Consider the following 16,777-nt stretch of genomic DNA (forward strand, 5'->3'; position numbering starts at 1 on the left):
ACATTTTAATGAAGGCATGCTGCTTCCATCTTAAAATCAAGTGCAGCATGCTAACGCTAAATTAAAATTGGAATCAACCCGTTTAAAATCAGCCTTTTTTTTTAAGACTGTATTTGGATTTGAGATATGTGTCCTGGCTTGTTCCTTATTTTAAATATTTAGTCATGTTGCAAATGCTGTGATTTCCCCCAGAATGCAGTAGGTCTGATATGATCTCCTGAACCGCTTCAAAATAGTTTACAACCCGTTTTGACGGCATGACTGATGAGCGTTTAAACCTCAATGAACTGGTCATTTATCATCCTCATACATGTGGGGAAGAAGCATCCTTCTTAGTCACTAAAGTGAAACCAAAAGTGTCTCGAGAACTTAATGCGAGCCTAATTTAAAATGCCATGTTCTCGCCACTTCATCCGCAGTCTGACGGATATTTTCACGGCTCCAGTTTCTTTATTTTGTGCTCGTCACAGTTTCTCCATCCTGTCTCCCTCCGCCCGATATGTTCTGTGAATAAACGATTCACAGGTTCACAGTCTGTGGTGTTCAGACGCTCAGGATCACAAGTTCACATCCACCGTCTGGAAAATCCCTCAACTTCCCCACCTTCCTCTTCCTCTTCCTCTTCCTCCTCCTCCTCCATGTCCAAACTGTGTCTCGTAATGTGTCCGTGAAAAGGCGTCTCCGTGGTATCCTCTACGGGGAGTTGTGAGACATCCTGAGTGAGACTGGTCATGACCTAATGTCTTACAACTGCTACCATAGCTTAGTTGATTCTGATTGGTCAATTTGGACAGTCTGTTATTTCGTTATTAAGACGGGTTAATGGTCAAGAAAACCTCGATCACTGCTGCCGTCATTTCAAATGAATGAATGAAAAAAACTTTATTACAGACTCAGGGTCCAGATAAAAGACAAGGCATTAGATATAATAAATTACATACATAGCATAAAAAGAATTCATAGTTTAAGAATAATTTAAATCAGTGTCCTACAAAGAGACAACTATACCAATGTCTCCACAGCTGCGATTGGTACTAAACCTTATGTTCGATAAGGCCAAGAGGATTTCATTATCAGAGGCATTAAGCCGGCAAATACATTTATACATAAGATTTCTTAAAACAGCTTAGAGTATTGACTCCTGCAGCCACAAACATTTCACTTGCACTAGACCATCGGGGTCTCTTCAGCAATATTCTCATGGCATCATTATGAGCTACTTGAAGTTTCCGTAAACTTGCTTTTCTGTAGTTTGACCACAGACGTGCCGTTTAGAGCGGTGTGCAACATGCTCTGAACAGAGACATCTTCACTCCATCTGGGCGGTGGTGGCGAAGTCCATAGGGACTCGGCTTGGCAACTGGAAGGTCACCAGTTCAAGTCCCGGAAAGACCAAGTGCTACCGAGGTGTCCCTGAGCAAGGCACCGTTCCCTACACTGCTCCCTGGGCGCCGTACATAATAGCTGCCCACTGCTCCTAACACTAGGATGGGTAAAATGCAGAGAAACCGTTTCGTTACATGGTACCTGTACTGTGTAATGACAATAAGTTGAATCTATCTATCTGGACACGCACTAAACTTACGTAGGAGAATGTTTGCTTGTGCACATCATGCGGGATTGCCTATAAATATCTTCATCATCTGTCATTTGTTCTGTAATAAAGTGTCCAAGATATTTTAACTTATTACAGACACTAAGATTAATATCTTAGTGAACGTGTAAGTAAATGGTTGCTATCGTTGTTGGTAGGCAGTGGAACGGACGATTGTCTCTTAGTGGAAGTTCATGTTTGCATCAATTTGTTGTAATAAATTGTTCAGGGTTCTTACGGTCATTAAAAACTGGAGAAGTCATGGGAATTAAAAATGCTAATTCCAGGCCCTGGAAAAATTTTGGAAAACAATACATTTCCCAAAGTTTTGGAAAGGTCATGGAAATGTAACTAAAGTTGCATCAAATATGTACTTTTATTTTTGTACTCTATTTTATATTTTATTTTTTGATTTCTTATTATTACAATTATTTGTTTAATCTCTCAAAGTGTATCCCTTGTTGTGAAGCACTTCGAGATTTGTCTTGGCAGATGAGAAGCGCTATATAAATTAAATATATTATTATTAAATATAATTTATATATTATCTAATCGTCGAAATAGTAATACTTTAATGATAATAAATACTGTATCGTAATGAAACGTAAAATGGCATTTAACTGACGAGGTGTTTTGCTGGTGATGGATTTGAGTTGCGTTAGCGTGTGGAAGCTAGTAAGCTATTTGATTTGTTTTAGATAGGCACGACATGTTTCATATGCAGACCTTATTTTCCTGTTCCACGTTAAAATAAACCATGTTCAGTGGTACGCTGAGAAAGAGTATTTCTTTTGGTCATGGAACATTAGGTAACGGTCATGAAGAAGTCATTGAACATCATTGGTGTATGAACCCTGACTCTTGATTGATTGAGTGAGTGATTAGCCAAGCTGGAGTGATTCAAGCACGGCACACTCTGTCATGGTATCTAAGGGGTCCAACAGTGATTATCATGGTGTCTATGAGAGCCGTTAAATGTCTCCTTCTTCTGTCCTTCCTTTCAGATACATCGGAAAATCAGATTCCATCACCATCAGCGTGTGGAACCACAAGAAGATCCACAAGAAGCAAGGAGCCGGGTTCCTGGGCTGCGTCCGCCTGCTGTCCAACGCCATCAACCGCCTCAAAGACACGGGCTGTAAGTGTCAGTATTACTCCTTTTATTATTATTACTACCACAAATGTCTTTAGCTATACGAGTCTATGTATGGAAGGAACCATGTCTTATATAGAGTGGTACAGGAACGAGTCCAAAACCAGGAAATGAGTCGGCCTTTTAGTACTTCTTCGTTGCCTCTTCTGGAAAATCAATGTTTTTTGAATGTGTTGTTTGGTTAGAAGCCCTAAATAAGGTCTGTGAGACTGAAGATTTTTTAACGGTTTGTGCTACGGAATTAAATACGTCAGTAAATACCCCAATGGGGAATTTAAAAACAGCAGTTGCTAACAAGTGTATAAATGAGACGACTAAACGTCATCACGCCAAACATTGGCCTCCTTTAGCTTAGCGGTGGTAACGTGAAGTCATGTGACCGTGCTGTAGTTCCTTTATAGCCCAACATTAGCCTCCTTTAGCTTAGCGGTGGTGACGTGAAGTCATGTGACCGTGCTGTAGTTCCTTATAGCCCAACATTAGCCGCCTTTAGCTTAGCGGTGGGGACGTGAAGTCATGTGACCGTGCTGTAGTTCCTTATAGCCCAACATTAGCCGCCTTTAGCTTAGCGGTGGTGACGTGAAGTCATGTGACCGTGCTTTAGTTCCTTTATAGCCCAACATTAGCCGCCTTTAGCTTAGCGGTGGTAACGTGAAGTCATGTGACCGTGCTTTAGTTCCTTTATAGCCCAACATTAGCCGCCTTTAGCTTAGCGGTGGTAACGTGAAGTCATGTGACCGTGCTTTAGTTCCTTTATAGCCCAACATTAGCCGCCTTTAGCTTAGCGGTGGTGACGTGAAGTCATGTGACCGTGCTGTCGTTCCTTTATAGCCCAACATTAGCCACCTGTAGCTTAGCGGTGGTGACGTGAAGTCATGTGACCGTGCTGTAGTTCCTTTATAGCCCAACATTAGCCGCCTTTAGCTTAGCGGTGGTGACGTGAAGTCATGTGACCGTGCTGTAGTTCCTTTATAGCCCAACATTAGCCTCCTTTAGCTTAGCGGTGGTGACGTGAAGTCATGTGACCGTGCTGTAGTTCCTTATAGCCCAACATTAGCCGCCTTTAGCTTAGCGGTGGTAACGTGAAGTCATGTGACCGTGCTTTAGTTCCTTTATAGCCCAACATTAGCCGCCTTTAGCTTAGCGGTGGTAACGTGAAGTCATGTGACCGTGCTTTAGTTCCTTTATAGCCCAACATTAGCCGCCTTTAGCTTAGCGGTGGTAACGTGAAGTCATGTGACCGTGCTTTAGTTCCTTTATAGCCCAACGTTAGCCGCCTTTAGCTTAGCGGTGGTGACGTGAAGTCATGTGACAGTGCTGTCGTTCCTTTATAGCCCAACATTAGCCACCTTTAGCTTAGCGGTGGTGACGTGAAGTCATGTGACCGTGCTGTAGTTCCTTTATAGCCCAACTTTAGCCGCCTTTAGCTTAGCGGTGGTGACGTGAAGTCATGTGACCGTGCTGTAGTTCCTTTATAGCCCAACATTAGCCGCCTTTAGCTTAGCGGTGGTGACGTGAAGTCATGTGACCGTGCTGTAGTTCCTTTATAGCCCAACTTTAGCCGCCTTTAGCTTAGCGGTGGTGACGTGAAGTCATGTGACCGTGCTGTAGTTCCTTTATAGCCCAACATTAGCCGCCTTTAGCTTAGCGGTGGTGACGTGAAGTCATGTGACCGTGCTGTAGTTCCTTTATAGCCCAACATTAGCCGCCTTTAGCTTAGCGGTGGTGACGTGAAGTCATGTGACCGTGTTGTAGTTTCCTTATAGCCTAACTTTAGCCGCCTTTAGCTTAGCGGTGGTGACGTGAAGTCATGTGACCGTGCTGTAGTTCCTTTATAGCCCAACATTAGCCTCCTTTAGCTTAGCGGTGGTGACGTGAAGTCATGTGACCGTGTTGTAGTTTCCTTATAGCCTAACTTTAGCCGCCTTTAGCTTAGCGGTGGTGACGTGAAGTCATGTGACCGTGCTGTAGTTCCTTTATAGCCCAACATTAGCCTCCTTTAGCTTAGCGGTGGTGACGTGAAGTCATGTGACCGTGCTGTAGTTCCTTTATAGCCCAACATTAGCCGCCTTTAGCTTAGCGGTGGTGACCTGAAGTCATGTGACCGTGCTGTAGTTCCTTTATAGCCCAACATTAGCCGCCTTTAGCTTAGCGGTGGTGACCTGAAGTCATGTGACCGCGCTGTAGTTCCTTTATAGCCCAACATTAGCCGCCTTTAGCTTAGCGGTGGTGATGTGAAGTCATGTGAACGTGCTGTAGTTCCTTTATAGCCCAACATTAGCCACCTTTAGCTTAGCGGTGGTTACTTGAAGTCATGTGACCGTGCTGTAGTTCCTTTATAGCCCAACATTAGCCGCCTTTAGCTTAGCGGTGGTGACGTGAAGTCATGTGACCGTGCTGTAGTTCCTTTATAGCCCAACATTAGCCTCCTTTAGCTTAGCGGTGGTGACGTGAAGTCATGTGACCGTGTTGTAGTTTCCTTATAGCCTAACTTTAGCCGCCTTTAGCTTAGCGGTGGTGACGTGAAGTCATGTGACCGTGCTGTAGTTCCTTTATAGCCCAACATTAGCCTCCTTTAGCTTAGCGGTGGTGACGTGAAGTCATGTGACCGTGCTGTAGTTCCTTTATAGCCCAACATTAGCCGCCTTTAGCTTAGCGGTGGTGACCTGAAGTCATGTGACCGTGCTGTAGTTCCTTTATAGCCCAACATTAGCCGCCTTTAGCTTAGCGGTGGTGACCTGAAGTCATGTGACCGCGCTGTAGTTCCTTTATAGCCCAACATTAGCCGCCTTTAGCTTAGCGGTGGTGATGTGAAGTCATGTGAACGTGCTGTAGTTCCTTTATAGCCCAACATTAGCCACCTTTAGCTTAGCGGTGGTTACTTGAAGTCATGTGACCGTGCTGTAGTTCCTTTATAGCCCAACATTAGCCACCTTTAGCTTAGCGGTGGTGACGTGAAGTCATGTGACCGTGCTGTAGTTCCTTATAGCCCAACATTAGCCACCTTTAGCTTAGCGGTGGTGACGTAAAGTCATGTGACCGTGCTGTAGTTCCTTTATTGCCCAACATTAGCTTTTTACTTCAGAAATCATAAAGTGGTGTTAATATGTGGAGATTATCCTGCTGAACTAAACGTGTAAATATCATGAACGTTTGTTTGACACAGAGATTATTTTCTGCAATCATCCAATTGATTTTTTGTGGAGGGAACCAGGGAGATGCTATCTTCAGGGTCAGCCTACAAAAAATACTTCACCCCTTCACCTCTCTATGGTCAATGAGGCAGCATCCATCAAGCCAGCTTTATTCCTGTAGTGTGATAAGAAGCAGGGGTTTGGCCTAAGTGACAGAACTTTTTAGAATCCTGACAAAGGCCAGGCCTGTAGAGGGGGGTCAACACTCTGCCAGAACAGGAAGAGCCAATCAGCATCACCCTGCAATTACAGTGCAAGTGTCAGAAGCTAACTGGATAAATGAGGCTGAGGCTTTGGTAAATGGCTCCTAGTTAAAGCAGTAGCTTCTGGAGCTGGAGGGTTTGTAGACATCGTATAATCCCACCGCTTTAAAGACAGTATTACGGCTTACTTATTATTACATTACTGGAATGTTTTAGCTAAATTAAACTCGAGATGGTCGCCAGTGGAAGGAACCATGTGACATATGCAGGAATGAGTCCTAAAACCAGCATTTTGCCACTTCTGCTTCTCTCGTCTGGAAGTCAATTGTTTTCTGAATGTGTTTTTGGTTCTTCGCCTGATAAGGTCTGTGGTTAATAATAAGCGTCAAGAAAAAAACTGCGGTTGCTAACAACTGGCTAAAAAGGACTAATAAACACAATCAAGCCAAACATAGCTAAGCGGTGTTGTCATGTGACCGTTGTTTATAGCATAACGTTAGCTTTTTACTTCTCGAGATTGCATACACTTCAAGTATAATAGTGCCATTAATATGTGGAGATTATCCTGCTGAACAAAACGTGTAAGTATCCCATTGGCTTTTGGTGGAGGGAACCAGGGAGATGCTACCTTCAAGGTCAGCTTACACAAGTACATCATCCCTGCATCCTTCTTTGTGCACACATGTTACAGTCAATCCAAGAAGCTTTACAATTAAACAAAAATGTCTGAATCAACCCAATGACCTCTCAACAGACTTTTAGGGGGGCATAACGGCAACCGCTAGAAAACGCACAAAACAAAAGAAAGACAAACACTCACCACAACAGAGAGAACACAACAAATCTACGCTTACACTTTAATGGCTCTACAATTATGCATGTCTGCTTGAAATGACCGGTTGTCTAGATCGGCAGACGGAGATAGAGGGAGGTTAGTCACTAGGGCATGTTGTGTGTGTTTGAACACATGCTGCCAGTCTGCGGAGGAAACTGAGAGGAAGACTAATGGAGAAACTAACGGGGTGAGGAGGAGGCCAGCAGAGAGAGGAAATGCAGAGGCAAACCACTCACAGCTGTGGCACAAGGTTCTGGTTTCCTGTGTCGCTCCAGGAAAACATATTTGTCAGGGGGCTTCTAGGAAAAGACTATAAAGGAACTACAGCACGGTCACATGACTTCACATCACCACCGCTAAGCTAAAGGTGGCTAATGTTGGGCTATTAAGGAACTACAGCACGGTCAGATGACTTCACGTCACCACCGCTAAGCTAAAGGCGGCTAATGTTGGGCTATAAAGGAACTACAGCACGGTCACATGACTTCACGTCACCACCGCTAAGCTAAAGGTGGCTAATGTTGGGCTATAAAGGAACTACATCACGGTCACATGACTTCACGTCACCACCGCTAAGCTAAAGGTGGCTAATGTTGGGCTATAAAGGAACTACATCACGGTCACATGACTTCACGTCACCACCGCTAAGCTAAAGGAGGCTAATGTTGGGCTATAAAGGAACTACAGCACGGTCACATGACTTCACGTCTCCACCGCTAAGCTAAAGGAGGCTAATGTTGGGCCTTAAAGGAACTACAGCACGGTCACATGACTTCACATCACCACCGCTAAGCTAAAGGAGGCTAATGTTGGGCCTTAAAGGAACTACAGCACGGTCACATGACTTCACGTCACCACCGCTAAGCTAAAGGAGGCTAATGTTGGGCTATAAAGGAACTACAGCACGGTCACATGACTTCACGTCACCACCGCTAAGCTAAAGGTGGCTAATGTTGGGCTATAAAGGAACTACAGCACGGTCACATGACTTCACGTCACCACCGCTAAGCTAAAGGTGGCTAATGTTGGGCGTGATGATGTTTAGTCGTCTCATTTTGACACTTGTTAGCTACCGACGTTTTTAAGTCCACCAGTGGGTAATTTACTGACATATTTTGTGTCGCAGAACAAAACATTAAAATCTCTTAAGCTTGTGTTAACCACAGACCTTATTTCAGGATAACAACCAAAAACACACTCATAAATCCATTGACTTCCAGACCAGGGAACCCAAAAATGCTAAAACGCTGACTCATTTCTGCGTTTTAGGACTCATCGCTGCACCACTCTAGTGCTTTATTTGTGTGCATTGAAACATCTGTACTTCGATGCATCTCAGAGTGATTCCTCTTGTACTCAGAGACATGTTTCTGTGTGTTTTCTCTGCGGCGGCTGACCCTCAGTTTGACCGCTGCCCGGTTCGGTCGTTGTTTAGTCTAGACAGACATCCTGAGCTGATCTGCATGACACCCAGACAACAGGGCGCAGATAGTGCCATTTCTCATGTCTGCAGGCAGCTTGGAAGTTTTTTTTAGCTCTGTTTCTTCTTTTTTTCCCTCTCCGCCTGATCTCTCTTTCTCCCTCGCTCTCAAATTCCGCAGACTTTAAGAAGTTCAGACAAAGAGTTTCCAGACTTTGGCAGAAGTTCATGTCCATGCTAAGACTGAGTGGAATAGTGCAGGCTTTGTACGGAAATTTGTCAAATGTTTGACCTCTGCAGTTGAACTGAAGCCGGCTCTGTACCGACGCTCAGTGAGATTTTTACAACCCGTGGCTGTTCCACAAAAACCAGCCATCTGTTCCCGAGCAGAGCCAAGCTGTGGTCTGCAGACAGGGGGGGGGGGGGGATGTAAATGATACTGTGGTGCAGGAATGAGTCCTAAAACATGCAAGTTAGTCAGCGTTTCACCACTTCTGCTTCTCTTGTCTGGAAGTCAATTGTTGCCTGAAATGTGGTTAAGAGATTTTACTGATGATTATTTATCAAAATACTCGTTGTGTAAATATTTTGCCATAAGCCATTAGTTGAGAGTTTGTCCTCAATAACCCTCTAATTGGTGCTTATTTATTGCAAGTACGGAAGTTGTTGTACATGAGTTTTGGTCTTAATATGCGCTGCTCAATATGGGCCTAATAAGGCAGTAGTAGCAGTAATTCTCCCATAATAACACTTAACAAATATGATCATTTCTTAAGTAACAACAAGACATTAAACTATAAGTGTTAATTGTGTCTAAATAATTCAAAAGTAGGTATTTATATCTAAGAATATGTTTTGGGGTATTGACAGTTCAGCTACCAATAGCAAGGTGATTTTGACCTGTATGTTTCATATTTGCACATTTATAATTTTTTATAAAATGTGTACTGAAGGTTAGACAGGAAACCGGGTACAGGAAGTAGGAGAAAGTGAACTGAATAATAGCATGGCAGTAGACATCGATGAGTAGACTGCTACTAATTTTCCCTATGCAGCCTGAAGAGTAAAAAGGTCAAGTCCGTCAGAAAGCAATGACTGTAAGTGTGAGCCTTACACTTACACTGTAAGGATTAGTAACATGTATTGTGTTTATGTGATGCCATGTGGAAATGTTAAACACAATGAGAAAAGCATTAGCATTCGCGCTAGCGTTAGCATACACGGTAGCGTTAGCATACATGCTAGCGTTAGCCATACTAGCCTGTATACATGCTTATTGTACAGCTAGCATTAGCTATATTTACCTTGGTTACACTTAGCGGTCCTATGTGTTAATCTGTGTATGTTACACTAGCATGTATGAGATCCTTAAGTGCCTTGTAACTTCTTTTTTTTATAGTTTCACTCTGTTTGAATGTCAGTGGACTGCAAATAAGTCAATAAAGGAGCATGGATGCTCATTCGCTGGCTCTCAAAAGAGCTTGGCTGGCTGTTTAATCTATGTTCAAAAACCGTGAAGTTAGTCAGCATTTTACCACTTCTGCTTCCCTCGCCTGGAAGTCAATGGTTGTGAGTGTGTTTTTGGTTTTTAGCCTGAGATAAGGCCTGAGATTGTAGTGATCTTGTAAAAGCATCATCCCATAGGAATACAGGAATGAGTCTTTAAACCCGGAAAAGAGTTAGCATTTCAGTACTTCCGGGTTTTTGTCTGAGTGTGTTTTAAGGTCTGTGGTTAACTAAAGCTGAAGAGATTTTAATGATGATTATTTATCAAAATACTCCTTGTGTAAATATTTTGTAAAAGCTTCATCCCATACAGTGGTGGTTAGTCAGCATTTTACCACTTCTGCTACCCTTGTCTGGAAGTCAATGGTTTTCTGAATCTGTTTTTGTTGTAAGCCTGAACTAGAGTCTGTGGTTAAACATTACTGATGATTATTTATCAAACTACTACTTTTCTTAACATTTTGTAAAAGCATCATCCCATAGAGTGGTGCAGGAATGAGTCCTAAAACCATTTCAGTACTTCCAGTTTTTGTCTTGAAGCCTTCCGAGTAAATCGCCAGAAAGCCGACACCTCCTCATCACTCCACCGCTCCCATGTTTTCTTTTGTGTTGCCATAAGTTAGTCTCTCTCCGTTGGTGCGCTGGGATAATGCTAATGCTAATAATGCTAATGCAAGGAAATAAAATGGCGGCTTCACAAAAACTTTTCAGAGTTTTACGGGGCGTGGTTTGCAATCCGCCCAGCCAATAGAAATTGGAACCTTTTTCCTCTCCGGGAAAGTAGTGTGAACGCAAAATCCCAGGAACTATCGGAAGAATACTGGGAAAAGTACTCGCCTATTGAGACTGTTTATTGCTTATTGTACATTTTGTCTTGCATATTGTATATTTGTACATTTAGTCTAACTTTATTACATATCCGATTAGATGGATACACTGACATTGAAATTCCCTTTTCAGGACATACTAGTTTAAATGTAAATCTAATGAAACCTCTCTCCTATTTTCTTCTAATTTCCTGTTTGTCTCTCTTTGTTTTTCACTTCTTCTTTCTGTCCTCTCTCCACAGATCAGAGACTAGACCTGAACAAGCTGAGTCCCAGCGACAGCGACACGGTCAGAGGGCAGATAGTGGGTGAGTGCAGAAGGACATAAGATAAGATCAGATAATATAAGAAGTACTTTATTTATCCCAATTTGGGAGATGTTTGCGTTGCAGCAGCGTAAAGAGACAGGCATAGTACATTAAAGAAATTAAAAGACTAAAAATAAACAATCCACAATTGAAACAACTCAAATAGAAATAAAATAGCATTACAAAAGTAGAAAAAATATACATACATTTACAGTAACAAAATATAAAACAGGATATTATATATACATTCATTGTGTAAGAAATGGATTATTAAATGCCAAACAAGGGTGCATTTAGTGTCACTAACAGATTGAGGAAAAACAGCCACTTTAAAGGGGACCTATCATGCAAAATGCACTTGTCTTTTCTACATAAACATGTGTCCCCGGCAGCGTCAGAAAATAAAACCCTTTCTCTTTTCCTCCGTACCCAAATCTCTAAAAACGGGGCTACAACGAGCGGATACAGATATCGGCAGCGGACCCACAGAGAGTTGCTATCAGAAACAATGCCTGACGTGTTTTGGACGTAATCTCGTCTTTGTTTACATTAGCAAGCCTCGCTAACACTCAGAGCTAACCTGTACTGGAGAGAGCATGTGTTTAAAAAGCAGGAAATAAGAAAGGAACTCACCTTGTGATAAACCTGAGAGAGAGAAAGCATTTGAGCTCCATACTGTTACAGAAATAATCCTTGATGTGGTTTAGAACAGGATGGCGTTTTATCACAGCAGAATTTAACTTTATCTCCGGTAGAATTCTGATCAGGCATTAGCTCCGCCTCCTCTTTTTTTTTTTTTTTTAAGCTAAGGACCCACAATCCGCGTTTCTCTAAGGGCTTCAAAGGAGGGGTATGAGCAGTATGAGGCATGGCTACAACGGGTGAATTGTTTGGTATGTTAAGCAAAAAACTTCACCGACATGTTTTGTATAGGTATGGCCCTACAATATATGTTTCCAATATAGCATGATAGGTCCACTTTAAGAGAAATTCGAATAAAAGTTGCACAAAAACCTTGCAGCATGAGGTCAGATGAGCAGCATATTGTCACTTTGTATTACATATTCAGAGAGGTGGTATACTGACCGCTAATGGGCAGCGTTTACAGCAAAAGCAAACAAAGTGAAAGCCAAGGTTAACTATTTTAAAGTCATTACAGTGTTTTCCTTAAAATTATCTCGTCATCTTTTATTCGTAGCTTTGACATTCTGCTAATGGTTTTCCATGCTCTGTTTTGTTTCTGCGACGAGGCACATATATATATATATTATATCACATTGCATGTCACTTGTTAGATACATACTCAATCCTGTGGGCAATCTCCACAGGAGCAATTTGGGGTCTCAGGGACACAACGACATGCAGTGGGGTTTGAACCTGTGACCTACTGATCCGAGCACCAACGCACAACCCACTGCGCCACACACCTCCCATATATAAAATGAAAATCTATGATGAAATATGATCGTAAATTAACCTTTCTTTACACATCGTTGAGACAAGAGGATGACGAGGCGGCACAAAGGACATCAAAATTAGGATTGAAAAAAACACAAATGTTGGTTTAAAGTAGAATCTCTTAATTTTTCGAAAAATAAAAGGGGATGACATATCGTATTTTAAATGCAGAAGGTCAGTTTTTGGTGATTCTTGCTTGGGTTAAAGTTAACAATAACAACATTGGGGACGGGGGGAAAAGAAACAAGGTGATATTTTAGCTAAACTAGAAAAAGCTCAATATGATCTGATTAAAATATCTGACCAAAAACGTCTAACGGTTTTACAGTTTTTAATTAATTTAAATAGCCACTCTTTCTTTCAGCAAGAAATAACTAGTAAAGACAACCACAACAATCACAAAATTAACACTTAATTTAGAAATGAAAAAATGAATAGTTTAGTACATTTAAATATGTAAAAATGCGTAATTGATACGTTGAAAATATTAATTAAAAAGAGCATAATATCATTTTTTCGGAAAATATGTAAAAATCACAGTATAGTAAAAAAAAGACAAATGTATTCTGTCAAAATATCCTATTATCGTATGTCGAAAAAATGTATGTAAAGTTATCCATCTATCTATCTATGGATCTAGACCAGCAACTGTATTTTGAAATCAATTATTTGATAGTAATAGTGTGTGTAGTAACGTGTGTGTGTGTGTGTGTGTGTGTGTGTGTGTGTGTGTGTGTGTGTGTGTGTGTGTGTGGTAATGGTGTGTGTAGTAACGTGTGTGTGTGTAGTAAGTTAACGTGTGTGTAGTAATGGTGTGTGTAGTAATGTGTGTGTCTGTAGTAAGGTGTGTGTGTGTAGTAATGGTGTGTGTAGTAATGGTGTGTGTAGTAATGTGTGTGTGCAGTAACGTGTGTGTGTAGTAACGTGTGTAGTAACGTGTGTGTAGTAATGTGTGTGTCTGTAGTAAGGTGTGTGTGTGTGTAGTAATGGTGTGTGTAGTAATGTGTGTGTGCATCTGTGCCGTGTGTTCTGCAGTCAGCCTGCAGTCCAGGGACCGGATCAGCTCCGGCGGCCCGGTGGTGGACTGCAGCCAGCTGTTCGACAACGATCTCCCAGATGGGTGAGTGACTCTGGAGAAATCTCTTATCGTCTCACAAGGAGTTTATCTAGAGGCTGTTGCAGATCCTAAATGTTCAGGTACAGGGTTTATAATGTTTCTGTGGGCATTAAAGCCAGCGTTTACAGCGAAAGGAAATTAAATTAAACCTGTTTTCCATTTAACTTAACAATTAAGAGGTTTAACAACCATTGCCACAGAAAAAACCAATAGTAACAGAAGCTTTGCACACGCTACAGAGTCCACAAAGATCAGATAAAAGGTCTTTCTTTTAAAAATATTGAACGTTTTTTGCTGCTTTCTTGGTCTGTAATATATCAGGGTAATATATCAGGGTAATATCAGGGTAATTCAGATAAAGCCAACGTTAACAATTTGAGAGTAATTTCAGTATTTTATTTCTAAACATCTTGGCATCTTTTATTCGTAGTTTTGACAGTTTCATTCATAATTAATTGCTTATATATTTAAATGTATATAATGACTGTCCATTGACACCTCCGTGGTGAAGCGTCAGACCTCATCACAAATAGCAACGGCACTTATTGTTAAGAAGCAAATAAAAGGAAATTGTCGGACTTCTTGCCGTCCATTCTGAAATAATAATAATAATAATTCCTTACATTTATTATAGTGCTTTTTCAATGACTAAAAGCGCTTTACATATACACACATTACACATATATCATACATGCAATGGTCAGATACTGTGGACAAAAATCAAATCATGTTATCTGATTTCTCTTACCAGTTGTTCATGCATTTCTCTATTGCTTTCATCTCCCCCAGACTAGTATTTGTGATCTTGTGATCCATCTTCTCACTGCCTGTATGTTTGTGCTGCAGCTGGGAGGAGAGGAGGACGGCGTCAGGGAGGATCCAGTATCTGAACCACATCACACGCACCACGCAGTGGGAGAGGCCCACCAGGTGAGAGACACTCTGCAGGAACAGGCGGATAGACGATCCCTGACCTCAGTGCTCTCAGACTAGAGTAGATTTCTCCAAAGAACATAAAAAGAAAGCGGAGGTGTCAGACAGAGCGCTCCAGACGGTGTTTAATGATGCGGAAGAGCCAGCAGGTCACGGATCTGACAGGAGAGGAAGAGGAGAGGAGACGAAGAGGAGGGAGATCTTCCCCCGCTCCGTCTCCGTCTCTTTATCCATGTTTTATTGTTATGGGCTCATACCTCAGGCGGGTGCAGGAGTATGGATTTCCCATTTAGCACCTGAAGACTTCCGAAATGCAGCCTATTGATCAGCTGCTGTTTGAAGAGATCTCTCATTTAACACCTTCTTATACGCTTTCTTTTTAACACTGGTAGCTTTTCTACTGTTTGTCTTCATCTAGTTAGTCAACAACGTGTCATTATCGATGCTTAAAGGTCTTCCGGAGTGGCTGGAGTCCTAAATCTTGGAAGTTAGACGGCATTTGAGCGCTTGCTTTTCCCTCAGATCTAAGGTTTTTGAGTTAAAATGTTTTGGTTGTTATCCTGATATAAGGTCTGTGGTTAACACAAGCTGAAGAGATTTTAGCGTTTTGTTCTACAACATAAAATATGTCAGTGAATTCCCCACTGGTGGATTTTAAAACAGCGGTTACTAACAAGTGTCTTAATGAGACGACTAAACATCATCACGCCCAACATTAGCCACATTTAGCTTAGCGGTGGTGACGTGAAGTCATGTGACCGTGCTGTAGTTCCTTTATAGCCCAACATTAGCCGCCTTTAGCTTAGCGGTGGTGACGTGAAGTCATGTGACCGTGCTGTAGTTCCTTTATAGCCCAACATTAGCCGCCTTTAGCTTAGCGGTGGTGACGTGAAGTCATGTGACCGTGCTGTAGTTCCTTTATAGCCCAACATTAGCAACCTTTAGCTTAGCGGTGGTGACGTGAAGTCATGTGACCGTGCTGTTGTTCCTTTATAGCCCAACATTAGCCTCCTTTAGCTTAGCGGTGGTGACGTGAAGTCATGTGACCGTGCTGTAGTTCCTTTATAGCCCAACATTAGCCGCCTTTAGCTTAGCGGTAGAGACGTGAAGTCATGTGACTGTGCTGTAGTTCCTTTATAGCCCAACATTAGCCGCCTTTAGCTTAGCGGTGGTGACGTGAAGTCATGTGACCGTGCTGTAGTTCCTTTATAGCCCAACATTAGCCTCCTTTAGCTTAGCGGTGGTGACGTGAAGTCATGTGACCGTGCTGTAGTTCCTTTATAGCCCAACATTAGCCGCCTTTAGCTTAGCGGTGGTGACGTGAAGTCATGTGACCGTGCTGTGGTTCCTTTATAGCCCAACATTAGCCTCCTTTAGCTTAGCGGTGGTGACGTGAAGTCATGTGACCGTGCTGTAGTTCCTTTATAGCCCAACATTAGCCGCCTTTAGCTTAGCGGTGGTGACGTGAGGTCATGTGACCGTGCTGTAGTTCCTCTATAGCCCAACATTAGCCACCTTTAGCTTAGCGGTGGAGACTTGAAGTCATGTGACCGTGCTGTAGTTCCTTTATAGCCCAACATTAGCCTCCTTTAGCTTAGCGGTGGTGACGTGAAGTCATGTGACCGTGCTGTATTTCCTTTATAGCTTTTTACTTCAGAAGTGATGTTTTGTGGAGGGAACCACGTAGATGCTAACTTCTGGTCGTCCTACAAAAATACGTGATCCTGGCACCACTCTATAATATCATCACAATATCGATAACGTGACATTATTCCCCCTCTCCCCTCAGGCCGGCGTCAGAGTACTCGAGCCCCGGCCGGCCTCTCAGCTGCATCGTGGATGAAAACACGCCGGTCACCACCAACGGGGCGACGCCCACCACGATCCCGCAGCCAATCAACGGGGAGCAGCGAGCCCAGGAGAGGCGGGTCCGATCTCAGAGGCACCGCAACTACATGAGCAGAACCCACCTGCACACCCCCCCCGACCTCCCCGAGGGATACGGTGAGTGAGGATCAGAGAGACGTGGAGTAATAATGGGCTACTGAAATAAAATATGTGAAAATCTCTGATATTTGGAGCTGCAGAGATTATTCTAGAGCCTTAATGAAACATTATTGCTTGGTCCAAGGACATGAGGTCAAAACAAGCCTTAACTAACTACAAGAAAAACAACATTTTAACAATCAAGGCGTAAAATAACTATTTCTGCTACAGTCAAACATCTGC

The 16,777-nt window shown here is 42.5% G+C and overlaps 1 protein-coding gene across 1 annotated transcript in view; it reads left to right on the plus strand.

The window, feature by feature from the left end:
- Positions 1–257: 257 nt before the first annotated feature.
- LOC117451746 (E3 ubiquitin-protein ligase SMURF2-like) overlaps positions 258–16,777 on the plus strand; it is a gene marked incomplete at its 3' end in the record, with an annotated part of 46,154 nt that continues 29,634 nt past the window's right edge. The window contains exons 1-7 of the mRNA XM_034090128.2: positions 258–290; positions 548–705; positions 2,599–2,732; positions 10,975–11,040; positions 13,534–13,618; positions 14,462–14,545; positions 16,338–16,552. Coding sequence (XP_033946019.2) covers positions 258–290; positions 548–705; positions 2,599–2,732; positions 10,975–11,040; positions 13,534–13,618; positions 14,462–14,545; positions 16,338–16,552 — 775 coding nt within the window. The remainder of the gene's footprint in view (positions 291–547; positions 706–2,598; positions 2,733–10,974; positions 11,041–13,533; positions 13,619–14,461; positions 14,546–16,337; positions 16,553–16,777) is intronic.

This window comes from Pseudochaenichthys georgianus, chromosome 8 (genome assembly GCF_902827115.2).
Source record: "Pseudochaenichthys georgianus chromosome 8, fPseGeo1.2, whole genome shotgun sequence".
Lineage (NCBI taxonomy): Eukaryota > Metazoa > Chordata > Actinopteri > Perciformes > Channichthyidae > Pseudochaenichthys > Pseudochaenichthys georgianus.